Source organism: Nerophis ophidion, linkage group LG19, assembly GCF_033978795.1.
Source record: "Nerophis ophidion isolate RoL-2023_Sa linkage group LG19, RoL_Noph_v1.0, whole genome shotgun sequence".
Lineage (NCBI taxonomy): Eukaryota > Metazoa > Chordata > Actinopteri > Syngnathiformes > Syngnathidae > Nerophis > Nerophis ophidion.
The window spans coordinates 13,799,744-13,825,189 of record NC_084629.1 but is presented as its reverse complement, the minus strand read 5'-3'; the positions used below and the strand labels follow the sequence as shown (position 1 = coordinate 13,825,189).

The window sequence follows — 25,446 nt, the reverse complement described above, 5'->3', positions numbered from 1 at the left end:
TGCCCTTTTTGTTTAAAGGGGAACTGAACTTTTTTTTTTATTTAATTTTGCCTATCGTTGACAATCATGAAAGATGTGACATATATTTTTTTAATTGCATTCTAACTCGCCAATAAACGTTAAAAAAAAGTCCACTTACAGTGGAGCCAATGGGAGGTCCTCTACTCCGCCATTAAAATGCAATCAAAAACATCCAAAAAGCGCCAACAATACCCAATTTACATTTCGTGAATCGAATATTGACCAAGTATTAGTGATATTTTTATTATAAGTGCTAACGCAGACAAACTATTTATAGCGGCGCCGTGATCACAAGCTTGCGTGCCAAAATAATTGTCAGGTTTAAACACTGATGACATCTTTTAAACAAGACAAGAAGCAAGGAATTAAACATAGACAGATTTAAATTTGGCTCAATGAGGAGAAACGCGTAGACACTGTCCCCTTGTACAGTGTCTCACAACGCTCTGATGGAAGATTGTACACCTCTTTTATTTGGACTTTCCCTGATAACATGGCAACAGCTGTTCCTAAGTGATGGGGATGGTAAACAGCCATCGCCTTTGTTTACAAAACACTTCAAAGGTCGGTTCAAAGAAAAGGTCATAGAACAGTTCAAAGAAGAGGTGCCTGGAGCTTGGGCAGGTCCTGCTTTCTCCGCTTTGTAGATCTCGGTTTCAAGACAAAATCTTTTTGTGGATTACAATCCATCAAAGAAACATAATACCTTCATGTTGCTTCCCATTCTACACAGTGGAGTTTTACAAGCCTTCTTCTTAGTAGGATCGAAGACAGCTTTTTTCCTCTCGCAAGGCAAGCTGAACTCAATATAACACAAAGTTTTGTGATGACTTAGATACAATTATTCTGACAATCTTAGAGAAAAATAGAGTTTAAAGCATTTGTACGCATGTATAACACTTAAGACCTTCAGTATATCAGTATGTGGAATTAAATTATGGAATGGATTAAGCAAAGAAATCAAACAATGTACTAATATGATCCACTTCTAGAAACTCTTCAAACTTAAAGTGATTAGAAAAATATAAAGAAGAAAAACCATGATAAACATTCTGAATTTATTTAATCCATATTATTTATTTTTATTATTACTCATGGAGTATAATGTGAATAAATTGAGAACGGGAAAAGGAAAGGAAAAGGGGTAGGATTAAATAAGCTCGGCCTCTTCCTCCTCCTTTTCGAACATGTTGAATAGAGAAACTGGAAACTGTGATGTATCATGTTGTAAGAATGCATGTTCCAAATAAACACAAACTCAACAATGTTGACATAATCGACTGATCAGCATCTTCCTTGCTCGTCAAGTTTTATTTTAGATCATAAATCAAGCCTTGCGCCTGGATAGTAGAAAAATGAGGATGTATTCTGACAAGTTGGTTCACTTTGACAGACAATTTAGACCTGGGAATGGCGAGAGCGACAAAAGACGCTTGGTTCCACTCCCCTTTTCTTTGTGAGTCACTCAAATGGGACTATATGAACATCCTAGCAGTCGGCGTGCTAATGACAGCAGACATTGCACTGTAAGTGATGTTTTATTATGTTTGTTGGCTCTCATGAAGTCTGCAGTGAGTAAAAGTCTGTGATGTTAATAAATTGAAAAAAGCAAACGTGATGCATTTTTTCAATTGTGCAGCAAATGCTTAAATTTTTTAAAATATGTAAATATTAAGTATTATAACTGTGGTTGTTACAACATTACATATATACTTACATCATGTGTATAAAACCTCAACAGGGGTGTTTGGATGTTTTTTAAGGGCTTAATAGGCAGCTCCCATATAGGCTCCGTTGTAAACTGACTTTTGATCGCATTTATTTCATATTTAGAATGCATTAAAAAAACATCAGTGGTGATGTTTTTCATGAATTTGAACGATTGGCAACATTCTAAAAAAAGTGCAGTACCCCTTTAAAAATCAATTTTTTTTATGGCAGAACCACAAAATACGCTTAGGTTGTGGGAGCTTAAAGACAGTAGAACATTGCTGTCATATTAAGGATCTTTGACAAGAGTTTTTGCGACGGGTGTTACAAACAACAAAGGGTTTCTGTCATTTTAAAGGATCTTTGAGTCGTGTTTTTGTATTAGGTAGCTAAAAACAGCAGGATGCTCCTTTTTTTAATATGTATGTATATATATATATATATATATATATATATATATATATATATATATATATATACAACCAATAAAGACAGCATAGAAGATCTTTGACTAGGGCTGTTTTGCAGTAGGTCCTTTCGAAACAGCAGCAAGCTCATGTCATAGAAGATCTTTGACTAGTGTTTTTATTTTTGATACTACATGATACAATACGATCTTGATTGATAATTCAGCATAAACAGTTAAGAAAATTGAAATCCAAAAATGATCTGCCATTTTCTTGGGTATTTAAAATAATGAACGGTGCAACAATTCATTGCCACGCAGTAATGAATTACTCTAAAACTAAAAATGATAAAACCCCAATATTGGAATACTGTCAAAGTCTTGAGGCTAAAATTGTGTTAAAGTGAACCATTGATATGTTATCAGTAATTATACCTTGGATAACAAAGCGATACAAACCACTGAGTCGTTTAGGAAGTGAATTTTATTCAAATAAATAGCCACATAAATAAACAAGTCTTCAAAGGACATTCTTTCACAAACACACACACACACACACACACACACACAGTCAGTCAAGTAACAAATCAGGAAAAACAAACATGAAATACTTTGTCTTATCCAAAACACATTTATCAAAATAAGGTTCTGCGTCACGTTCTTTTTTTTTTGTGTTTTTATTTTAGTGTTTCAGTCGCGACGACAAACAAACGCTAACAATAGGAATAAAGTGCAATCCTGCTTCTTCTTTTCACACACAGCGAGGAGCATTGTGTGTGTGAGAGAGTGGGAGCTTGCACATTTTTTGTTCATATAAAAAGGCACAAGGGTTGGTAATGAGTGCAAACGTATCGACACTGCAACGTTTCCTACGTGGATCTTTGCACTAATATATTGCTACTGTAAGTTTATAATGTGACAGCCTGGGCTGTGCTACACTGTGGCAACTCGCTCATGTTTCCATAGCGCTCTTCTTCGGCTCTTTGGTTGAAATAAAAACTACAATAAACATCTCGTACCTGTCAGCCTCCTATGTCAAACTATTGCACTCTTGGCTCGTGAATATGCTTATTGCTCTACATTTCCATACATCCGATATTCTGTAACTGTGGTAGAAGCACCGGTGGTGGTACACAACCATGATCCAGTACTGCGGGAAAAACGTAATTTGCAAAATTAGGAGCCACATGTTCAACGCTAAACCGTGATGGCAAATGGCAGTCGCAAAAAAGGGATTATTCGTCGTTGATAGTGGTTTTTTTAAGGTCTGGGAGAATTTGTCTGCAAAATCCTGTTTCTAAGCCATTGTTCTGAGGGAAAAAAAACTTGTGTACCGCCAGCGGGAGTCATAGCCGTTTGGGCACCAACCGAATAAAAGTTCTTTCTATGAGCCTTTGGATCCGTTTACATTTCTTTGTCCCCTGTTGGATAGACAAGGGCCGAGTAGGTGCGTCCTAATACTAGATGGTAGTAGACTAAAACCAGAGGGTGCTGACTATGTGCTAGATGCAAGGTACCAGTAGTTGTGCTTTGCTGACAAAAAAAAAAAAGCCTAGTTCCTTTACTGTCGTCTTATGAGGTACAAAAAAGCAGCATTTGCACAGCTTGCACATTAAAATAAAAGAAAAAGGAAAAAGAGAGATCACAGTTTCATTTTATGAATAGTGTTAAAATTGCACGGCGCCAGTCAGGAGAGGCCAGAAGACACAAAGATTTGTTTTGGTCCTCACTCCAGGACAAAGAAGGAGAAGGAAAAAATATGGTGCCTCCTTTCTTCATTCAAGTCTTATTATTGCTTATCTGTGCAGAGTTTGGTTATTGCTCTTTTAGCTTATATGATATCAAAAGCTTAACGCTGTCCTCGTCTTCTTGTTCATTTTTTAATGAGTGCTCTTCTTATTTGACCATCACGCAGCTGCTCAGTGGCTTCTGCATGTCAGGTTCCACCCTGGAGCCCACACCCCACATGGCGGGGTTGTTGTCCAAGTGTGCAACACCCGGCTGTTGTAAGCCCACGTGGTAATGAGGATGATGGTGGTGATGGTGGACATGAGGGCTGATGTGCAGACGGGCCTCCAGGAGGTAAGCGGCGGAGGCCACGGGTGACATGGAGGAGGTGGTAGTGGCCTCCAGGCCTTGTTGCCACAGGCCGTGCTGCAGGACCACCGGCGGAGCAGGCAGAGTGTGCTGAGGCTCGCTCTGGAGGAGGCAGGGTGCCTCCATTAGCGAGGAGGGAGCAAATACTGAAGTAGGCGGAGGAGACGACGGCTGCTGTTGGGACAGGAACAGCAGGGGATTCTGGGTAGGTCCTGCCTGGGCAGCCTGGACCTGAGGTTGGTGCGGCTGGTGCTGGATCTGCAGCATTCTGAAAAAAAAAAATAAACAAATGATCACTTTATGTACTTTTAGCCAAATTCGGAATACACCCAACATTGTTGGGAAACTAAAGAATTAGCTCTACTTCACGCTTTTTTGTGAGTGATGGAAAAGAGAAAACGTGATGATAACCATAGAACAGGAAATGGAACATTGTACACCTTAAACACGCCTGTGTTTGTGGTTAAGTACCATTTGGCGTCAAGTTTACATGAAAATACTAATTCGTGTTTCAGCGTTGAATAGTGGTTTGCTTCTTTTTACACTTTTATAACAAATGAGAATGCTAAAAAGAGCCATGCGCAAGGTCTTTATGCAAAGCAACTTGAAAACTTTGAACTGAATAATATTTAGCTTCTTTTGACGCGTGTCTAACAGTGTTTAAAGGTGAACTGCAAGTCTCATCTTCACCTGAACAGCACTTAACTTCTTTTTACGCTTGTTTGACAATTTACAATCTTTAATAAGGGTGCTGAACAAAAATAAATTCACTGCGGAATCACAATAATTTTCAAAAATGTATTAAAAAAAGAATCTTGTACATTTTTTATAAGACTCCTGAATGTTTATTGACCGATTTTGTTTTTACTTTTTATCGTAAATGGTAAATGGGTTGTACTTCTATAGCGCTTTTGTACACTTTTTTTTAAGGAGCTCAAAGCGCTTTGACAGTATTTCCACATTCGCCCATTCACAAACTGATGATCGTAACAGTGGGTCAGCTTCTTTTTACACTAGTATGACTAATGTTAGGCGGATCAGGCTTTTATGTGACTAACCGTTGCTGATGCAGCACTTCCTCCAGCATGCTGCGATGTTCGGATAGGGCGGGGCCCAGGGAACCGCGGCTCCCCCGGTTACACGATGGGGGCGGAGCCACCTGCCTGGTCAAACCCTTGATCTTGTTCAATCCCAGGAGCCCTTTGGTGCGAGTGTTTTTCCTCAGTTGCTGGCGGAATGCTTTGAGGCCTGCCGACAAGAGACATGGGAATGTTACACAATACCACCTTGTGATCCGCTAAAGGCAGGCGGGGCGGTCAGACATGAGACAGGATGAAAAATTAGGCCGGAATTCACCGCGCTGCTCTGGTGGTACCTTGTGTCAGGGAGGTGTCAGAGGCTCTGCGACCCTCCTGGAAGCTTGCAGAAGGAAGGCTGCCCTGGACTTGGGGCAGGAGGTGAGAGGAGAGGGTCAGGGGGGCGCCGGCAGGCAGGAGGGCCCCGTAGGCTGTAGGTGTTGACATGTCCCCCATAGGAGCCTGCAGAGCGCGGGCGGGACTAGATGAGGACTTTAGACAGCCGTCGGACGAGGCGCCCTCAGATGGACTGACCATGATACCTGAAAGTAGAAATAGAAATTAAAATTAACTTGGAATTTTTTAAATAAAAGCATACACAATTTGAGGGCTGCATATATCAATTCGCTGATATTTATTTAGCGGATGATAGAGAAATTTGATTGGTGTTAATACTGTAAGTGCAATGATTTTCCAGCATCATTGCCTTTATTTTGCTTTAGGAAAAATATGACGGTAACCATAGAACAGGTAGAACAAAATTAAATGTCATTAAGCCCAGCATATTTCAAAGAACTTTGTTCTTATTTGTGCTGAAAAGTTCAAATTTGAATGACAATAAAAAAGGAAGTCTAAGTCTATCTATTAAATAAAAAATTATAAAAACTAATTACTACCAGTACTTATCATATTTTTTAACCTTTGAAATATGAATAGGAAAGGGATGAGTTTAAATAAGCTACTTCTTCCTAGTCCTTTTCAATTACATTGAGTTGTGCGGGTGTAAAATAGGATTTTCATCAATGTAACTTTATGTTGAAAATAAACATGACCATAATCAATATTATTTTCTTATCCTTGATGGCAGAATGGAGGTGACGACTACTTACATGGAAGGTTGCACTGGTGAAAACGGGCGGAGTGGACCTCGGCCAGAGTGTGCCGGCGGGAGGTGGTGGCGGTGGGGGGCATCAGAGGGCTGAGACTTTCTACCGCCTCCTCCTCTTCCAGGTCTCGAGGTCGCACCTCCTCGCTTATGCTGGTCTCCAGCAGGCTGTTGGGCGAAATCGAGCGGTTCCACAGCAGGCGATTGAGGCTGGCCTCCACCGGAGAGACAACGCGCTGTCGGAAGAGAGGAGGTGAGTAACCGCATTAAAAAGGGGTTTTACTACTTCAGTTGGCATGTATTGTCCTACTGCATTGTGGCTTAGGATTCTGTTTAAGTCCCGCCTTCCTGCATTGAACAACCTACCTCTTTCAGTGTGTAATTATTACTCAACATTTATCCAAACATTTACTCTTTCATAGGCTTAATAACGCTTTATGTTGATATCATATATATTTAAAAAAATAAAATAAAATGATATACCGTATATATATTTTTTTTATATAAGAAATGTTTTCATTATTATTTATGTATATATATATGTATATATATACATAAATAAATATATGTGTATATAATGTAATAATTAGTTTAAATTATATACATTTGGGGTGGCAAAGTATTTTTTTAAAAATATAAAAATAATTTCCTCAAGTCTGTAAAAAAGAGATTGGTCTTCAATTTTTTGGAATTGATCAATGTACCAGCTGTTTCCTGGGTAAATGTGGATATTTATAGTTTTTTGATCCAAGTTTTCAACTATAAAAATACAAGAGTTAGCCAAATTAGTGAGGAGAAATCTATGATATATATATATTTTTTAGCTGTCGCTTTAAATATTTATTAAATTAGGCCAAGGCCTCCAAAATAATAATAATAATACCGGTAGCCTTGGTAATCTGTTGTTCTGTACTTACTTGGATCATTCCACCTTGATCGCATTCCATCTCAAAGTAGACGGGAGCAGCTTGAGACTTTTTGGGTGGAATCGAGAACGCCGCTGTTCTAAAGCCGCCACCAGACTTCATGACGATTTGCTGCAAATCATAGAGACTTTTAGAAGCGATTTTTTAATTTGGCTAAAAAAAAGTCAGCTGGTTTGTTTATCGATGAAGCTTACATCCGCTCCGGTGGTGTCGGAGATGCTCCTGGGTCTTTGGATCCAGCTTCCACATTGCCTGCTGAGCTGCTGGTTGCGATGCTCTTTGACCCTCTCTAGCAGCAAGTAGTAGATGGCTGAGAAGTGATTGTAGCTGCTGCTCTGCAAAGACTGGAGGCCAAACAATAAGGTTAGCTTTGTCGCCACTGCTAAAGCTCTTTTTTCTAGTTTTGTAAGTCTGGCTCACCTCGATGGTCCTCTGGCGATCAATCCCCAGGGTGTTCATGATGCCCAGCACAGGTTCACTGTAGTCCCCCAAGTTGGAGTTGTACTCTGTCAAGGAGTGGCTCAAAAACTGATTGGCGGCTGAGGGGTCTGCCAGCATCCAGCGGTGCTGCTTGATCTGGGCCACGGTGATCCTCTTAGCCGGGTCCACAACCAACATCTTTCGGATGAGGTTTTCACACTCTGGAGGGGATTGTTTGTGAGCAAGTTAGTTTTCTTTTTCTTTCACGAGAAATAATCAGTGCTATCTGTAGTGTTTATTGCTAGCTACCTTGGGACATGAAGAAGGGGATTCTGAAGCGTCCCTCAGTGACTCTCTGCTTAAGTGCAGGAAGGCTGGGCCCGTCGAATGGAAGCGAGCCACACACCAGCACGTAAAGCACCACACCGAGGCTCTGTGGGGGCCGGGGAGGAATACACATGGCGTAAATATTACATATAACACGTCTAGCTTGATTTTTTTTTTTTTGTAAGAGCTTACCCAAATGTCAAGTTGAGGGCCTTCATACTCCTTGCCCTCAAAAACCTCGGGGGCCGCATAAGGGGGGCTGCCGCACCATGTCGACAGAGGCTCCCCTCCATTGTAGAAGTTGCCAAATCCAAAATCTATAAAATAACCACAGAACAAATGATTATGCAATTAAAACGACAACAAATATTCAAATTAAATCCCGAGATATTAAAAAATAAAAAAGTTCTTAAACTTAATTACAACATTGGTTTTGCTGCTGCTGTGCAATGTACAGTCGTCCCTCGTTCATTGTTGTTAATTGGTCTGGACATGAATAAATTAGATTCCACAAAGTAGGACTCATTAATTATAAATTGTGTATGTTCATAGCTAAAGCATAACAACCTGCTTACCTCTACACTCTTTTAAACCAATATAGATGTTGCTTGAGGCTGAGTTAAACAATGGCCAAAATACTGAACAGGCCGCTCTGATTGGTGAGGTCCTCTCTAGTGGCCAATACTACAATACTATTGATATTTGTACTTTATTTAGCCATGTTTATGCTTGAAAATGCTTGCTTTGGGACCAAAAATTTGTAGGATATGCTTTAAAAAAAGATTTCAAAAAAATCTGCAAATTGATGAAGCTGCAATATTTGAGGACCGTATATGTTAAGGTGAGTTGGGTGTGGATGGACACCTTTCGTCATGACCTCACTAAAGCTCTACTTTTTCGTCCTGTACTACTTTTCCCAGTTCAATGTTCACGGCCCCGCGTTACATAATAGCTCGGCAGTGACTAGCTTGCTTGTTCTCTTGCATGCCAGCGTAACTTCCTCGCATGCCACATGCTTACACGGCCAATTATCACACTTAATTAGCGCATAGAAAGCGCAGCAATTAAACCGAGGCGACAATCTTAAGGCTTTGCATATTCTTTTTATGGGAATGAAACAGCAGTAAATGCCTGTTGACTCATATAGTGGAACGTACCGGCTAGCTTGATGTTCATGTTCGCATCTAGAAGCAGGTTCTCGGTTTTGAGGTCACGGTGGACAATGTGGTGCTGGTGGCAGTAGTCGACCGCTGTGAGAATCTGCCAAAACTTCTTCCGCGCTTCGGCTTCACTCATCCGGCCGTTCGAGGTCAAGTGATCTGAAGTTGAGAAATGATGGTGAGATGGTTAGAAATCCCTTTGAAAACAAACAAAGCCATACAAGTGGCATAAGAGACTGTATCTTTGCAATCTGGGTGAATGGAAGCAATACTTGAGCATTGTTGCATAACCATATTTCAATGTAAAATTATTACAGCTTTGGTCAAAATAAACTAACATGTTGAAGTCTCAGGTATTGTTACAAACATACGGAAGTTTAACTAGATCCAAAAAAAACATTGACTTTAGTTCTGCCCACAATAAAACGTCAGAAAAAAAAATTAACAGCCCAACAGCCGTAATATCTCTGCATTTATACGAGTAGTAAAATGATCATAATAATCGATTAATCAGGTTTTGAAGCAATGAAGACGAAATGGAGTGCACTACATGGCTGCAACCAGCAGAGGCACTGTTGATTCAATCTTAACTAGTCTGTGGGTGCTATGAAGTTCAACAGCTTGCGTAGAAGAACATACAGTATTGTATTTGTTTATGTACTATTTGCCACTGTGCAGTCGTACTCACCAAACATCTCCCCATTCTTTGCATATTCTGTCACAATGTACAGCATGTCTTTGGTCTCCATGACCTAAAACAGAGAGAGAAAACAGAAAGAAACCCACTATTATTGGGATCATGTGGGGAAATAAAGTCAGCCAGTTCCACACAGAATCACAGCAGTACAAGTGATTTTTGTTTTAACAGCAACTGTGTGCAATTCAATCACAATATTGAACAGATTGTGACCTACTCCAAAGTTCAGACATTGCTTGAAAAACAGAATAGCCAAAAGGTGTCTTTTCTAGGCGACTGAGGCTCTCTGCCTGTCATTAAGGAAGCCTGTCGGCCCAGTTCCAAAAAGTAGGGCCGTGTCGTATTTCCTGATTTTAATTTCTAAGAAACTGCTCACACGGCTGACAACAGCTGACAACATTCTTAACCTTCACATCTTGAAAATCTATTTATTTCCACAGAGCTCAAATCAGCTGATAGTGAAAGTTGCGCAACTACAGCATTTTCATTTGTACCGTAATGTTGGCCTTGTGTCCAACCGGAAGAATATTAGATCATTCCCAATGATTTGAGTCGAAAGAGTAGACACCTTTATATGCGAGAAGGAGCATGTCACCTCAAGGTGCAGCTGACGTCACAGCAATGGAGATCACGCAGAGCACATCAAGTGCTGCGGCGGTAAAGCAAAGAAGGCGTCTTATGGTGCAAGTTTAAAGGCTAACACAGGGTCAGAGAGCAATGGAGGCTACGGTAGCTTCACTGACGTGCGACCCGGCGAGAAAATAACATGATGCGTATGTGACAGATTTGACAAGGTAGGGCTAAAAAGGCTGACTCACTCATTTTGTTTGTCATTCACATTCTAGACGAGGCCATGAAACAATGTGTGAAACCAATGACTTATACAAATATGCAGTTTATGTAATTGTTAGAGCCATAGACGGAGGATTTCGATCTCACTAACCAGGTTTCATGGAACAGTGAGAAAGCACAAAAAAGACATTGTTATATGAAAAAAAATGTAATCCTGTATTATACAAGGATAACATTGTAATTGTACAGTATGCCAAAAGTTGCAATGCTTAAGAAAACTTAAGGGTATACAGTTGTGACACTTCAAAAAATAAGTTATGTCACAAGAATAAACTTTATTCAATATTACTAAATTAAAGTAGAGAACTTGCGAGACAAAATGTTTGTAATTTTACAATGAAAAAGAAAACCTTAAAATGTTACACAAATCTCGTTACCATGAGAAGAGTAAAGTTGTAATACTACTGGAACAAATTAGTAAAAGTACAAAAAATATATATTAAAAAAAGTGTACAACAAGAACTAAGTCAAAATATTACAAGAATAATTCTACCCGGAAAAAAACAGTAATTTTATTGCAAAAAAAGTGGATATTTTGGAAGTACAATAGAAATGTGAGATTGAAAATGTATTCATATTTCTTATTTTTCTACCCTAATGCAAATTTTTCTTCCGATTATCATACTACTTACATTATAGTAATTGAAACATTTGGACCAAAATAAAACTTTTTAATAGCCCCGATGAAAATGAATCTTGGTTTATCATATACAGTATTTTAATTTTTAGATTAATAACTGCTTTTTTGGTGTGAGCACAGACACTTTCACATCAGTGAATGACACTTTTTCCTGTTAACAAGACTTATTCATCTTGCCTTATAAAGGTCTACAACAAAACACAAACAACATATCATCAATCTGTCTTATGATTAACAAACTGAGCCATCTTAGACCCGCAAATGTAATTAATAATATCACATATTACAAAGCAGGGCAAAGAAAAACACATCAGAGTGTAAACCAGGCGGTAAGAATAAGAGAAAGAAAATGTGCAGTTGTTTACTGTCGCCGTATGTTGTGTGGTTTGGTTGCCAGACACGTGTCACGTGGAGCCAGCAGAGTCGATCCTCTCTTAATTCACCAATTTGATTATCTTAGAGGGGGAGGCCTTCACGTGACGGACAGACACATTGCACATGCAATGGACGCTAATCGGACTTAACGCTAAACTCTGTCAACCAACGTGATCCCCGCAACCCCTTTCTTGCAAACTCCACAACTTATATAACCATTGTTTGACAAAAAAAACAGCATCTTATGGATGCACTGTTCAATGCACTCATTGACACAACATTGGGTGTTACACTTAATCTTTTAAAACACATACACATACATTAGAGGTCAAAGGGGATTGCACTAAGCTAGTGTGGTCTCTGAATCAGCAAATGACCGCACGGGTCGAGTGACTTAAGATACAACACAGTGGACAATTAAGGACAAGGTTGTGCAGAAATACAACACTTTCTCACGTTGTTCAGACAGACTTTCTAGTGTGGCTGCAATAAAATAAGTATGTACACATAAACACACACCTGATAGAGTTTGATGATGTGAGGATGGTTGAGCAGCTTCATAATCTGTACTTCCCTGTAGATTTTCTCTAAATTAGACGGGTTTAGTCGCGTTTTGTCGATAATCTTTATAGCCACCTGAGGAGAAACAATGACATTTTGTTTAAAAACATATTCAAATGCATATATTAGAAGGAGAAGGTAGGGACTTACCTGTGTTTTTGTGACTTTGTGTTTGGCCAGTTTCACCACCGCAAAGTTTCCTTTGCCTAGTGTGCGGATGATTTCGTAGAAGCCCACCTGCAGGGGCCTTGCCTGGAGGCCGAAGCTGGGCTGGGGCCCCCGGCTGACCTCTGACATGATCACCATGGTGCACCAAAGGCAGGAGGATGGGGCGATTGGACTAAAGTAAACATGAGATAAAGGTACAATGATTCTTGCATGCTTTTTACAAGATAATAACAAGTTTTTGATCCAACATTGGGCACACGGACAAACATTTTTTGAAGTGACAAACAATACACGTAATAATTCATATCAGCAGAAGATGAACGTGTGGATATTTATACTGCACACTGTTTAAATCGCATTATTAGATGCATGACATAGAAAATAACACAGATACAAGTGTAAGTTGGCAAGAAATTTGTCAAAAAACATACAATATATAACTAAGAAAATAGCATATATTTAAGCAAATAAGGCACTTAAATATACAAATGAACAACACAGTGTTAAGCCACCAGAAGCTTTGCAGCTTAATTCCGATAAGGATATGTAAGCATCTTTTTCTTTCTAGCATTTTTTTTTTGCTCACGCTGCTTGTATTGTATTTAAAGGCATACACATGTATGGAAAGATTTGGCGAGGATGCTGCTGTGACATCTTAGTTTCCCTGCAGCATATCAGCTAATTACCAGAGGACAAAAGCTGGGAAAATAGCACCCTTTTAGGGACAATAACATTATGTGAGCAAGATGAACGGTCCAGTGCTTTGCAAAAGTCTTGAACCCCCACTAGATTTTTTTTTGGTTTTAAAGACCTGTTATATTCGGATTGTGACATAGAATAACTGTAAATATCAGCACAGATGCAATTTACTATGATTTAGGATGAAAAAGTAATTAGTTAATTGATGGATGGATTTTAACCACAAGCAACAGCTGTCCATCCATCCATCCATCCATTTTCTACCGCTTATCCCCTTTGGGGACGCTGGCGCCTATCTCAGCTACAATCGGGCGGAAGACGGGGTGCACCCTGGACAAGTCGCCACCTCACCGCAGGGCCAACACAGACAGACAGACAACATTCACACTCACAATAACACACTAGGGACCATTTAGTGTTGCCAATAAACCTATCCCCAGGTGCATAGCTTTGGAAGTGTGAGGAAGCCGGAGTACCCGGAGAGAACCCACGCATTTACGGGGAGGACATGCAAACTCCACACAGAAAGATCCCGAGCCCTGGATTGAACCCAGGACTACTCCGGACCTTCGTATTGTGAGGCAGACGCACTAACCCCTCTTCCAACGTGAAGCCGCAAAAGCTGTCACTAAATGAAAATTAGACATAAAATTATTAAAATGTATTATGTATAACTTAAATATACAGATAATAATTGACATAAGTGGAAGTTGAAAGTGTGGATATATGAGATTTGTTGTTTAATTCTCATAATCGGTGCATCTTTGACATAGTAAAATTGCATCACATTACATACTGTGTATTTATCTATTGAAAAGAAGGCACTAGTTGAGAAAATAGCCCCCTTTTAAGCAAGTATGATATTAAAATATGCAGGCAATAATTGACATGAGTAGAAAATGAAAGTGTGGATATATGAGATTTGTTCTTCAACTCTCATAATAAAATTGCATCACATTACATACTATTGAAAAGAAGGCACAAGTTGAGAATATAGCACACTTTGAAGCAAGTAAGACACTAAAATATGCATAGAAACACGTTATAGAGGCAATTTACATGAATAAATAATGATAGAGTGGAACTATCTAATGTGATGTCCTTTTAACTCCCATCATTACGTGTATGATGCAATGCAACCGTAAATGACCTTTTGTTGACATTATTACATATATGACACAGCAAAGCACAGTAAATAGCAACATTACATCATTAAGCAATTTAATTTAATTGGAAACATGTGAGTAACTACAATAAATATGTGAATACACTTATTGGATAGTGGAGGCTGTTGTGTTCTAATAAAGAGGCATGAGAATAGCTACTACTACAACCAAGGTGAGACTTAAGTACTTTAAATAAATGTGTTGTATTATAATGTGGTGAAAGTTAGCTTATGATTGAACCTTAATACTGTACAATAAAGTTGAGCTAGCAGGGTTCAAGCTAAATACACTCAGTGACAGAAAGTGAAAATTCAATAAAAATAGGAGTCTTACCTTACAAATTAGTGGACATAAACGTCCTTCTGTGATGCTTCTGAGAAGAAGAGCAAAACAAAGGAACCATTACACCGTCGTGTTGTTAAAAAAAAAAAGAAAATACAAGCGGGAGAAAGTTTATCCTCCTCGCCTGGCGATAAGGTGACTAGACCCGGGGCTGTGCTGCCACTGTGTGCCGGTGCTATCCGCCGGAATGCGGCTGTGAGAAAGCTCTGGCTCGGGGGAACTCCTCCTTCTATTCCGCCTCTTAGCCCTCCTCCCCGGCCCTCCGCCATGACAAATTGATAGCCACCATATTAACGTCACACCAGCGTCAGAGCCCCCAGCTCAGTGCAGGCAGGGCCGGGCACGAGCGCAAGGCGCGGGTTGCCGGGGCAACAGCGAGGCTCGGGCTCCCGGTGACGTCAGTGCTGATGAACGGGTTGCCGGGAGATGAGCGGGGTGACGTCAGTGGTGGAGATGTGTCACCACGTGATGTTTGAGCGCCAGAGAGAGAGGAAGCAACCGGTGAGGGTTAGCACTAGTTCACCTAAGTTCCTATGTACTGTACTTGCATTCATTTTTTACATTTTTATGGCTTTTACAATTACTTTTTTTTTATTTTTTATATTAAATTATTTGGAAATATATTGTTAAAGTACATAAACGATACTATCTAAATGTATAATTGTTTTTAGAATCAGTTTTTTAAACGCAGTAACTAAAAAGGTAATATTTTTAATGTGAACATTAATTAGTTTAGAAATGTTGGTACATTTTAGATTAGAAAAACAACCATGAGGTTCTCTGGCGCCCCCCAGAGGAGACACTTTACACTTATATATGTATATATATATATATATATATATATATTTATTTTTTTTTTTTTATTAGCAATATTTATTTATATTGCTAGTATAATGAATTGATTAATACCATGAATTGATTAACGTGGACCCCGACTTAAAAAAGTTGAAAAACTTATTCGGGTGTTACCATTTAGTGGTCAATTGTACGGAATATGTACTGAACTGTGCAATCTGCTAATAAAAGTTTCAATCAATCAATCAATCAGTAGGTTATAACAACAAGTTGTATATTCCACTAAAACGAGATATGGTATGGCAATAAATTGCAACATTACAAACACAATAAATATGCATTGTGTGTATATATGTGTGTACATGCAATATACCGTATTTCCTTGAATTGCCGCCAGGGCGCTAATTAATTTAAAACCTCTTCTCACTTCTGCGCTTACCAAAGGCATGCGGTAAAAGTAAGCATGCGCTAATTATTTTAAAACCTCTTCTCACTCCGGCACGGCACTTACCAAAGGTATGCAGTAAACATTTGAGTGTGATGTAAGCTTGGACCTTAAATCCTACTGAATAGCTCTTAATGTTCTTCCCTTTATGCGATTTCAAATTACCGGTATTGAAATCAGCCTCCTCCATTTTGAAAATGATGATAGGGGAAGTGTCACTCGTGACGTCACAAGTTTGACCAAGTGGTAATAGTAAGCATGCGCTAATTATTTTGGAAAGCGAGTTTGACCCGGCAGTAATTCAAGGCAGGCGCATACTATGTGCCATGCGGCAATTCAAGGAAATACGGTATATATATATATATATATATATATATATATATATATATATATATATATATATATATATAATTTAACTATACATTTAATTAGAATTAATCCATTATTAAATTAAGTGAAAACTCAGATGTAGGATCCCAAAAAATTTAACTTAATTTTCAAAAGTCTTATGCAAAATCTAACTATGCATTTTGTGTGTGTATATATGTTTATAATACAGTATACATAATTGAATATAATTTACATATGCATTTAATTACAATGATCTAATTATTGTATTAAATAAAAACTTAAATATAGAATCCAAGAAATTAAGCATACTTTTCAAAAGTCTTATGCAACCATCAGCACTGTTTGGGCAACCTGTACTTTCTATTGTTGACATACTGAAATCATAAAACAATCAAGTCATGACATCTGAGTTGTTTTTTTTAAGCTTTTGAAAAAAAAATTAAATAATTAAATACAATTTTTTCTCTAGTATTTGCATGAAATAAAAATGTGATAATGACATAATATAAATTAATACATGCATTTTTAATTACCATTGAAAAAATACAGGTTTAGATGTTGCATTAAAAAAAAAAATCAGATTTATAAGTGGTGTTTGCAACCTTTATGCGGATGCCTGGAGGGCGCTAACTTTCCAGAGTGTTGTAAGCATTATACCCCGCCATCTTACGGATTTTAGCACGTAAGCTATTGCAGACAATTTATCAACATTTAGCTATTAACGTCAGCTATCATTAAAGGTATATTCTATTATAAAAACAACATGACTGCAAATTGTTAGTTGTTTAAATTGCGGAAAATATACAAACTATTAAAGTACATTGTATATCTTAAAAATATAAAATATATTATAAAATATATTGTACAATATATCTTCTATTAAACAACTGATGGTAAAATAGGCTAGCCGGTGGAGTTTTTGTTATATTTTTGTGTTTTCAAAAAAATTTCACTTTGAGCAAGTTTCAAACAGCTCCTGCTGCTAGCGCATATTCAACCCGAGTACTTTCTCATTTTAGCGGCGTGAGCGAGGCCGTATCTTGTCATCTGTACTGCAGATAGCGTCGGGATGGAATGTTCTTTGTGTAAGTGCTGACACGATACATAACAGTCCGCATTGTTGCAGCAAAAACAAAAGAAATAAGAGGAAAGGTCAAGTCAGTGTTAACTAAAAACATCTTTTTACATGCACCATGCACAATGGCACACTTGTTATAAATTAAAAATCACTTGGAGTGTCAGACACAGTGACAGCAAATATTGTCCGGCAGGATGTAATGAGTCACGCTGTTTCTGCCAGCGGTGTCACTCGTGCTGTTATTTAGTCACGTGTACTTGTCGACCAATGCGCACAAAAAAACAAAAATGCACAAAGATAGCGCATTGAGAGCGGCGATTGGACCGTGCCGTCCGTTAATCTGGTTGTCTGTAATTAAATTCAAAGTCCCCGTAGGGAGCTGTTGTGTGGATTTCAAGGTTACCATCACATGAGATGCTTGTCTGCAAAACAAGATGGATCCCGAGACGGCGTGTAAAATGGCACATTCTTTCCAAAACCATAGATGCAAATAAAGACTTCTTTAAAATACCTGACACTTGGCATTGATTATTTATGCCTCTACACATAAATCATGAGATTTTTGTTTGATATGTTTGTTTCTTGGTATATGATTACACAAAACTACCTAATCAATTTTCATGGAACTGATGAATGTTCATCGTGTAAATGCTCAGTGAAAACAATCTTAACCAAAAGAAATATAAAACATTGTCGCCATTAAAAAAAACCTAAATTGACTGCACAAGCAATGTTTTAAGCAACATTCAACTGTAAAAAAAAAAAAAAAGTTAAGTATTGTATTTTATAATATTAATGGTCTGCTTGCCTTCTGATGACTGTTGGTAGACATGCAGGTGGACACTTCATGCATTGCTTTTCATAAAGTTTTTACACGGTCATACACGTGTAAAAAGAAGTTAACCCTTCTGTGTATATATATATATGTATATATATACATACATATATACACATATATATGTGTATATATATACATTATACATATATATACATACACACACATACTATATATGTGTGTATATATATACATACACACATATATATGTGTATATATATACATTATACATACACACACATACTATATATGTGTATATATATACATACACACACATATATATGTGTATATATGTATGTATATATACATATAAATACATACATATATGCATATATATATACATATATATACAATGTACATATATATATGTATATATATATATATATATATATATATATATATATATATATATATACATACATACATACATACACACACAGTCAAGAAAATAAGTATTTGAACACCCTGCTATTTTGCAAGTTCTCCCACTTAGAAATCACGGTAGGTGCATGTCCACTGTATGAGAGATAACCTAAAAAGAAAAATCCAGAAATCACAATCTATGATTTTTTAACTATTTATTCGTGTGATACAGCTAAAAATAAGTATTTGAACACCTGTCTATCAGCTAGAATTCTGACCCTCAAAGACCTGTTAGTCCGCCTTTAAAAGTCCACCTCCACTCCACTGTATTATCCTGAATCATATGCACCTGTGTGAGGTCGTTAGCTGCATAAAGACACCTGTCCACCCCATACAATTAGTAAGACCCAAACATTCAGCATGGCTAAGAGCAAAAAGCTGTCCAAAGACACCAGAGACAAAATTGTACAACTCCATAAGGATGGAAAGGACTCTGGAGAAATTGCCAAGCAGCTTGGTGAAAAAAGGTCCACTGTTGGAGCAATCATTAGAAAATGGAAGAAGCTAAACATGACAGTCAATCTCAATCGGAGTGGAGCCCCATGCAAGATATCACCTTGTGGGGTCTCAATGATGCTAAGAAAGGTGAGGAATCAGCCCAAGACTACACGGCAGGACTTGGTCAATGTCCTGAAAAGAGCTGGAACCACTGTTTCCATGGTCAATGTTGGCAATACACTAAGGTGTCATGGTTTGAAATCATGCATGGCACGGAAGGTTCCCCTGGTTAAACCAGCACATGTTAAGACCCGTCTTAAATTTGCCAATGACCATTTGGATGATCCAGAGGAATCATGGGAGAAAGTTTTGTGGACAGATGAGACAAAAATGGACCTTTTTGGTCATAATTCCACTATGCGTGTTTGGAGGAAGAAGAATGATGTGTACCATCCCAAGAACACCATCCCTACTGTGAAGCATGGGGGTGGTAGCACTATGCTTTGGGGGTGTTTTTCTGATCATGGGACAGGACGACTGTACTGTATTAAGGAGAGGATGACTGCAGCCATGTATATATATATATATATATATATATATATATATATATATATATATATATATACATACATATATATATATATGTCTTGATTGGATTATCCAGAGAATAGTGCTCGATACCGTGGTAGAGCGCGATATGTAGGTGTGGGAAAAATCACAAGACTACTTCGTCTCTACAGAACTGTTTCTCCTGATGATTGAGGGAACCCCTCATGAAACAGTTCTGTAGAGACGAAGTAGTTTTGTGATTTTTCCCACACCTACATATATATATATATATATATATATATATATATATATATAGTGAAAATTAGATATTTTTAAGTGTTCTTTCTCAATCTATAGTCATATTTGAAGAAGCTAATATTTTCTCATTTGAACACTTTGGGTTTTTATCTTATGTCCGCTAGTAAACTCTTTGTTTCACCTTGAAGGCGCCGTACTGTCCGCGTAGGGGTATAAAGCACTCCCTTTCTGTGGAGAAGGCCTTATCTCTTTGGAACAAAAGCTGTATTTCTTTCTGGGCGGGGGGGGGGCTGTTTTCGTGCTACATAAGCTGATTCTTTTTGTTTGGGTTTAGACCTCTTCTTGCTGCTGCTATTGTGGCGTTGTCAGGGCTGGTCTCCTAAAGCTTTAGTAAAACTTGGCCAAGTACTATTCTGTCTCGGTAGTCCTTCTTACTCAACATATATGTCATCCAAAATAATTTGGGATTGATTAGTGTTTAATTGCCTGAGAGGAAGACTTTTACGCAAGCATACATATGGTGTGTCAATGTAAGACATATTGCATACGAGTAGTAGTATTAACACAATTAAACATGGTAACAATTATCTGACTTTCTAAGTCCCCTAAATTTCAGACATATTATTTGACAGATATGTCATTAAAGGGGTATCTCACAAGCAGTTTATACTTTTGAAGGATCATGCAATGGTACTTTGAAAATGTTATCCTATCTAATATTTTAGTGATCTTGATCAACACTGAATTGGTTTTACTACAGTACAAATGTAAGATAGGTATTGTTGGTGGTCATTTGTATAAGCTTTTTATTCCATGACAAAGGACACACACACCCAGTATGTAGGTTTTTCTTCGCCTCAAGGACTTTTTGTGCCATCGTTACTTGACACTGTTGCGATATGTTACAGTAAACACGATGACACATTTGCTTTACAAGCAAGGACATTCAGTTGCATTTATGCTTATCTTTTTAATTGCTTTGATAGAAAGTTTGTTCATTCTGAAACACGGTGTGAAGTTGTTGCCGATGCATTAACACTGCAAATGTGTGTATATTCTCACGAGAACCAGCATCCCCTGCAGTGGATGGCGGGGGAGCCTCGTTTTACAAAACTAAAAATGTCCACTGCAGTTGACGCTGGTAGGATATACCCCATATACTGCATCACTAGGGTTGGAAATGATACCAGTAGTCTGTAAGTGACCTTGAAAGAGAACAAGGGAGGAGGACTATCCATTACTCGAAGGAACACAACACTAGCACCTTTCAAAAACAACTAGGAACACACTTGTCCTGAACGATACTCGGAAATGAAACACACTCAACATGACAAAGGCAAAATTGTGTTGCTATTGGATTAAAATATACAATTCAAACAGGAACTTAGAAGTGTAGAACTCTGTCAAACTGTGGGAGCACTCAGGTTAAAAACAATGTTTTTTTTCTGCCAAAACAAACATGAAATACTGTTGAAATTAAATTCAAATGTCTTCTACTGAAATATTATGGCCTAACCTACTCCATATGTTTGAAACTATTTTACAATGCTGAACGAAGCAAACAAAAAATCAATGAAATATTTTTTTGAGTTTTGCTTTGCTTGCGACGTGACCCCTGGATGCCGAGAATAAAATTAATATTGGTTATCAGAGGACAGCAGACGGTGTGCAGGTTAAAAGTATATTTGATGACAAAACAAAAGCTATAGTGCAGCTGGGAAGTGCACCGGAAGCGTAGGGAAAGCGATGCAGGAGCAAAGTTTTTGATTGATTGATTGAAACTTTTATTAGTAGATTGCACAGTACAGTACATATCCCGTACAATTGACCACAAACTGGTAATAAGTTTTTCAACTTGTTTAAGTCGGGGTCCATGTAAATCAATTCATGGTAAAGTAAGTTAAAGAAAACACAAGAACACTAAACAGAATACAAAGTACAATGATACAGCAGCTAGCAAGCAGCAACAGCTGAAACAAAATAGACCTAATTTGGATAAACGAGAACAGGTGCCCTGGCAAACAAAGTCAAGGTCCTGCAAGACAAGTATAACTGGAAGTGGAAATGAAAAATAAAAGCGCAAGACAGAAACTAAACACCAAACATGGGAAAAACACAAAGACCAAAACTGTCAGGAGTGGTACAAAATATCAAAATGGCAAACTACTCCGATACGGAACCATTCAATAGATTACTGATGCACTCTAGCCGTGTATCGTTTACATTTTTTTTTTTAATTATAGAAATAAAAAATATATAGCACCTCTAATCTCCTTAGTGAGTTACCATTTACAAAGGCGTGCAAGTGGAGAGGTAAGCGGCGATATTATACAGGGGCCCCAAGCACAGGGAGGCCTGCGTTTCTGAATAGTTTGATGTAGTGTTGTCCCGAAACCAATATTTTGGTCACGGTACAAACATTATTTCGATACCTTTTGGTACTTTTCTAATTAAAGTGGACCACAAAAAATTGCATTATTGGCTTTATTTTAACAAAGAATCTTAGGGTACATTAAACATATGTTTCTTATTGCAAGTTTGTCCTTAAATAAAATCTGAACATACAAGACAAATTGTCTTTCATTTGTAAGTAAGCAAACAAAGGCACCTAATTTAGCTGCTGACATATGCAGTAAAAAAATTTGTGTCATTTTTCGTTTTATTTTGTCAACATTATTAAGGACAAGTGGTGGAAAATTAATTATTAATCTACTTGTTCATTTACTGTTAATATCTGCTCACGTTCTCTCTTAACATGTTCGATCTACACTTCTGTTAGAATGTAATAATCACCTATTCTTCTGTTGTTTGATACTTTACATTAGTTTTGGATGATACCACAAATTTGGGTATCAATACGATACCAAGTCGTTACAGGATCATACATTGTCATATTCAAAGTCCTCATGTGTCCAGGGACATACAGTATTTCCTGAGTTAATACACATCATATGGACTTTAAAAAACGAAATAAGATGTTGTGATGGCAAAAAATATTGACGTAATCATAGTAGTATCGACTAGATATGCTGTTGTACTTGGTATCATTACAGTGGATGTTACTGGATCCACCAATGGCGTTTGTTTACATTTTGATGCCGGTGAGCTACAGTGTGTAATGAAGCATGTTTAGCTATTCCTCGTCCTGCAGGGATGATACTTGTAAGAAACATACTTTATTTGTCGCCATGGAGGCAAGGATTAGTGATTTAGAAATAGCTAAAACACTGCAGACTGGGGCTGGACTTTAGCCGCGAGCTAGCTATCCATGTCTTAAAGCACCTCTTCCTGAGGGTGTTTCAGTGTTATAACTTCACCTTTATCGTTAGTTTTTAAGCTAAAATGCGTCAGTTCTCCCTTTTCTGTCTACACACTGTGTCTGTTTGTAAGTACTCCGTGATTGTGCGCTGCTGAACATGCTCATTCGCTCGTAAACCAGCAATGACACGGTATGATGGCGACGAGGGGATAGGGAGGGTGGCGGACCGGTACTTTTCATAGGTGGTATAGTACCGAATATGATTCAATAGTATCACGGTACTATACTAATACCGGTATACCCGAATTTGAAGATTTTCTTACTGTAATTTAAATATGTAAAAATTTCATAAATGTTAATATAGAATTAATACAGTTGTGAAATTTTGTATTTTTGAACAAAGATGAAGTGGCAGAAGAAAGGTAAAATACAATAAATCTATCAGGGGCAGCATAGGAGAAAGGTATGTACAAGTTTCACTTTTGCATCTCCTTGCACATACGTAACTGGTGCGTTCAAGGACTTTCAATTAAATTCAAAAACAGAAGTGTTGCTAGTTTTTCAAGTCAAAAGATGCACTAATAATAATATATAATCACAAAGTGGCAAAGTCAAAGTGACAAAGTGTGATTCGTATTAATCCTTGAAATCAATCCTATGTGAATCAGCTGATCTCATATGCCTTACTCTCTGAAGTAAAGGAACATTTGTGTGACGGTTCGCTGGCATCGTGGTAATGCGGGTGCGTTCTCTCATGATGCAGTCGGATTTGGACACAGCGTGTGGGTAAGAAATTATGATTTATTAACACTAAAAAACAGACTAAGAACAGAAAACTTGCACTGGGCATAAAAAGGCAAAACAAAGAGCTAGCATGGGAGCTAGAAAACACGATGTATAGCGCGGAAGCTAGCAAGTACAAAAACAGTTTTACCAGAGTCGGGAATCAGCATCGTCACCTGTTGCATGGAACAGAAACTAGGAAGCGAGGATGAGTCAATGGAAAAGGCAGGCTTAAATAAGGACAGTAATTACAAACAGGTGTGAGTCAAAAACAAGAGGCAGGTGACACTAATGCATGACTTTGGTAACAGAACGAACAGGACCCAAGGCAAACATTAGCAGAATAATAATACAAAAATGGAACAAGACCAGAATGTGATATGATCCGGGCAGCGGATCATAACAGTTTGACAGATTCATAATCTTGTTTAAGTGAACAAAGATGGGTTTTATTTAAAATCAAATTCTGGCTACTTTATATTGAATTTGTTGGCACATTTTTGTTAAAAAAAACAAAACATTTTTTTACTATTGTTATATAAGGTGGTTTTTTTTCCAGATATGTTTGAAATATTTTAATACCTTCATTAAAAATTCAAAAACCTATTTAAAAGGTTTTTACATTTGTTTTAAAAAACTTTTCAACCAATTCAATGCAATAATTTAGTTTTTCAATGAGTGTAAACATATTAAATGTGTGTGTATAGGGCGGTGACGTTAGGTTGGCCCATCAGGGGTCTTGTGTATTTGATGCTACCCCCTGATGTTGAGGGGGTGTTACCCTTCTTCAAAATGGACTTGAGCGGTCAAGTTAAAAGAATGAATAAAAAGCTTGGACTCAGTTTGACTTTTACAGTGTAGATCGGATACAGCTGGACAAATACTTTGCTGTGTGTAAGTTGTTTTTGTTTCACAAGTAGAAACACACACACATATTGTAGGTTATTAAGAGCAAAATATCAATAATTGCAGTGTATTAAGAGATGTTATCATTATCAGGAGCCACATGTATCACATGTTGAAGTGTGACGTACACTGTGATTCCCAGCCTTAATTTCTTTATTGGCCTGCGGCATATTTTAACATCATTAAACCACACCCCATACAGAGAAAAATGTGGAGCGGAAAATGTAAATGTTGATACTAATACCTAGTAACGTGCATCCCAAAGTCACCAGCCTTGGCGTCACTATAGACAGCGATTTCAAACTTGAAAAACAAGTCAATGGCGTTTTAAAATTGTGTTTTTACATCTTTGTCTTTTAGCAAAGGTAAAACCATTTTTATTTTTTAACCTTTTTGAACAAGTCTAGCATGCTTTTATTTCAATTCGTCTGGACTACTGCAGTGCACTTCATGCTGGCATTAGTCAAAAAGCTCTCTCCCGCTTGCAGTTAGTCCAGAACGCGGCAGCACGACTTTCAACAGGAGCCAAAAACTCGAGCATATAACCCCAATTCTTGAGAGTTTGCTATGGCTCCCTG

General features: G+C 37.9%; 1 protein-coding gene across 1 annotated transcript; it reads right to left on the bottom strand.

Annotated features, from left to right (window-relative positions):
• Positions 1–2,603: 2,603 nt before the first annotated feature.
• On the bottom strand, positions 2,604–15,018 carry sik1 (salt-inducible kinase 1). Its single transcript, XM_061879209.1, has 14 exons — positions 14,740–15,018; positions 12,524–12,713; positions 12,332–12,448; positions 9,937–10,000; positions 9,246–9,407; positions 8,281–8,405; positions 8,071–8,194; positions 7,762–7,982; positions 7,536–7,685; positions 7,333–7,452; positions 6,420–6,651; positions 5,610–5,852; positions 5,293–5,482; positions 2,604–4,502 (listed from the first exon to the last, which is right to left on the bottom strand). Exons 2-14 carry the CDS (start codon positions 12,677–12,679, stop codon positions 4,034–4,036), a joined length of 2,373 nt encoding a protein of 790 aa, XP_061735193.1. The 5' UTR covers positions 12,680–12,713; positions 14,740–15,018; the 3' UTR covers positions 2,604–4,033.
• Between the last annotated feature and the right edge of the window lie 10,428 nt (positions 15,019–25,446).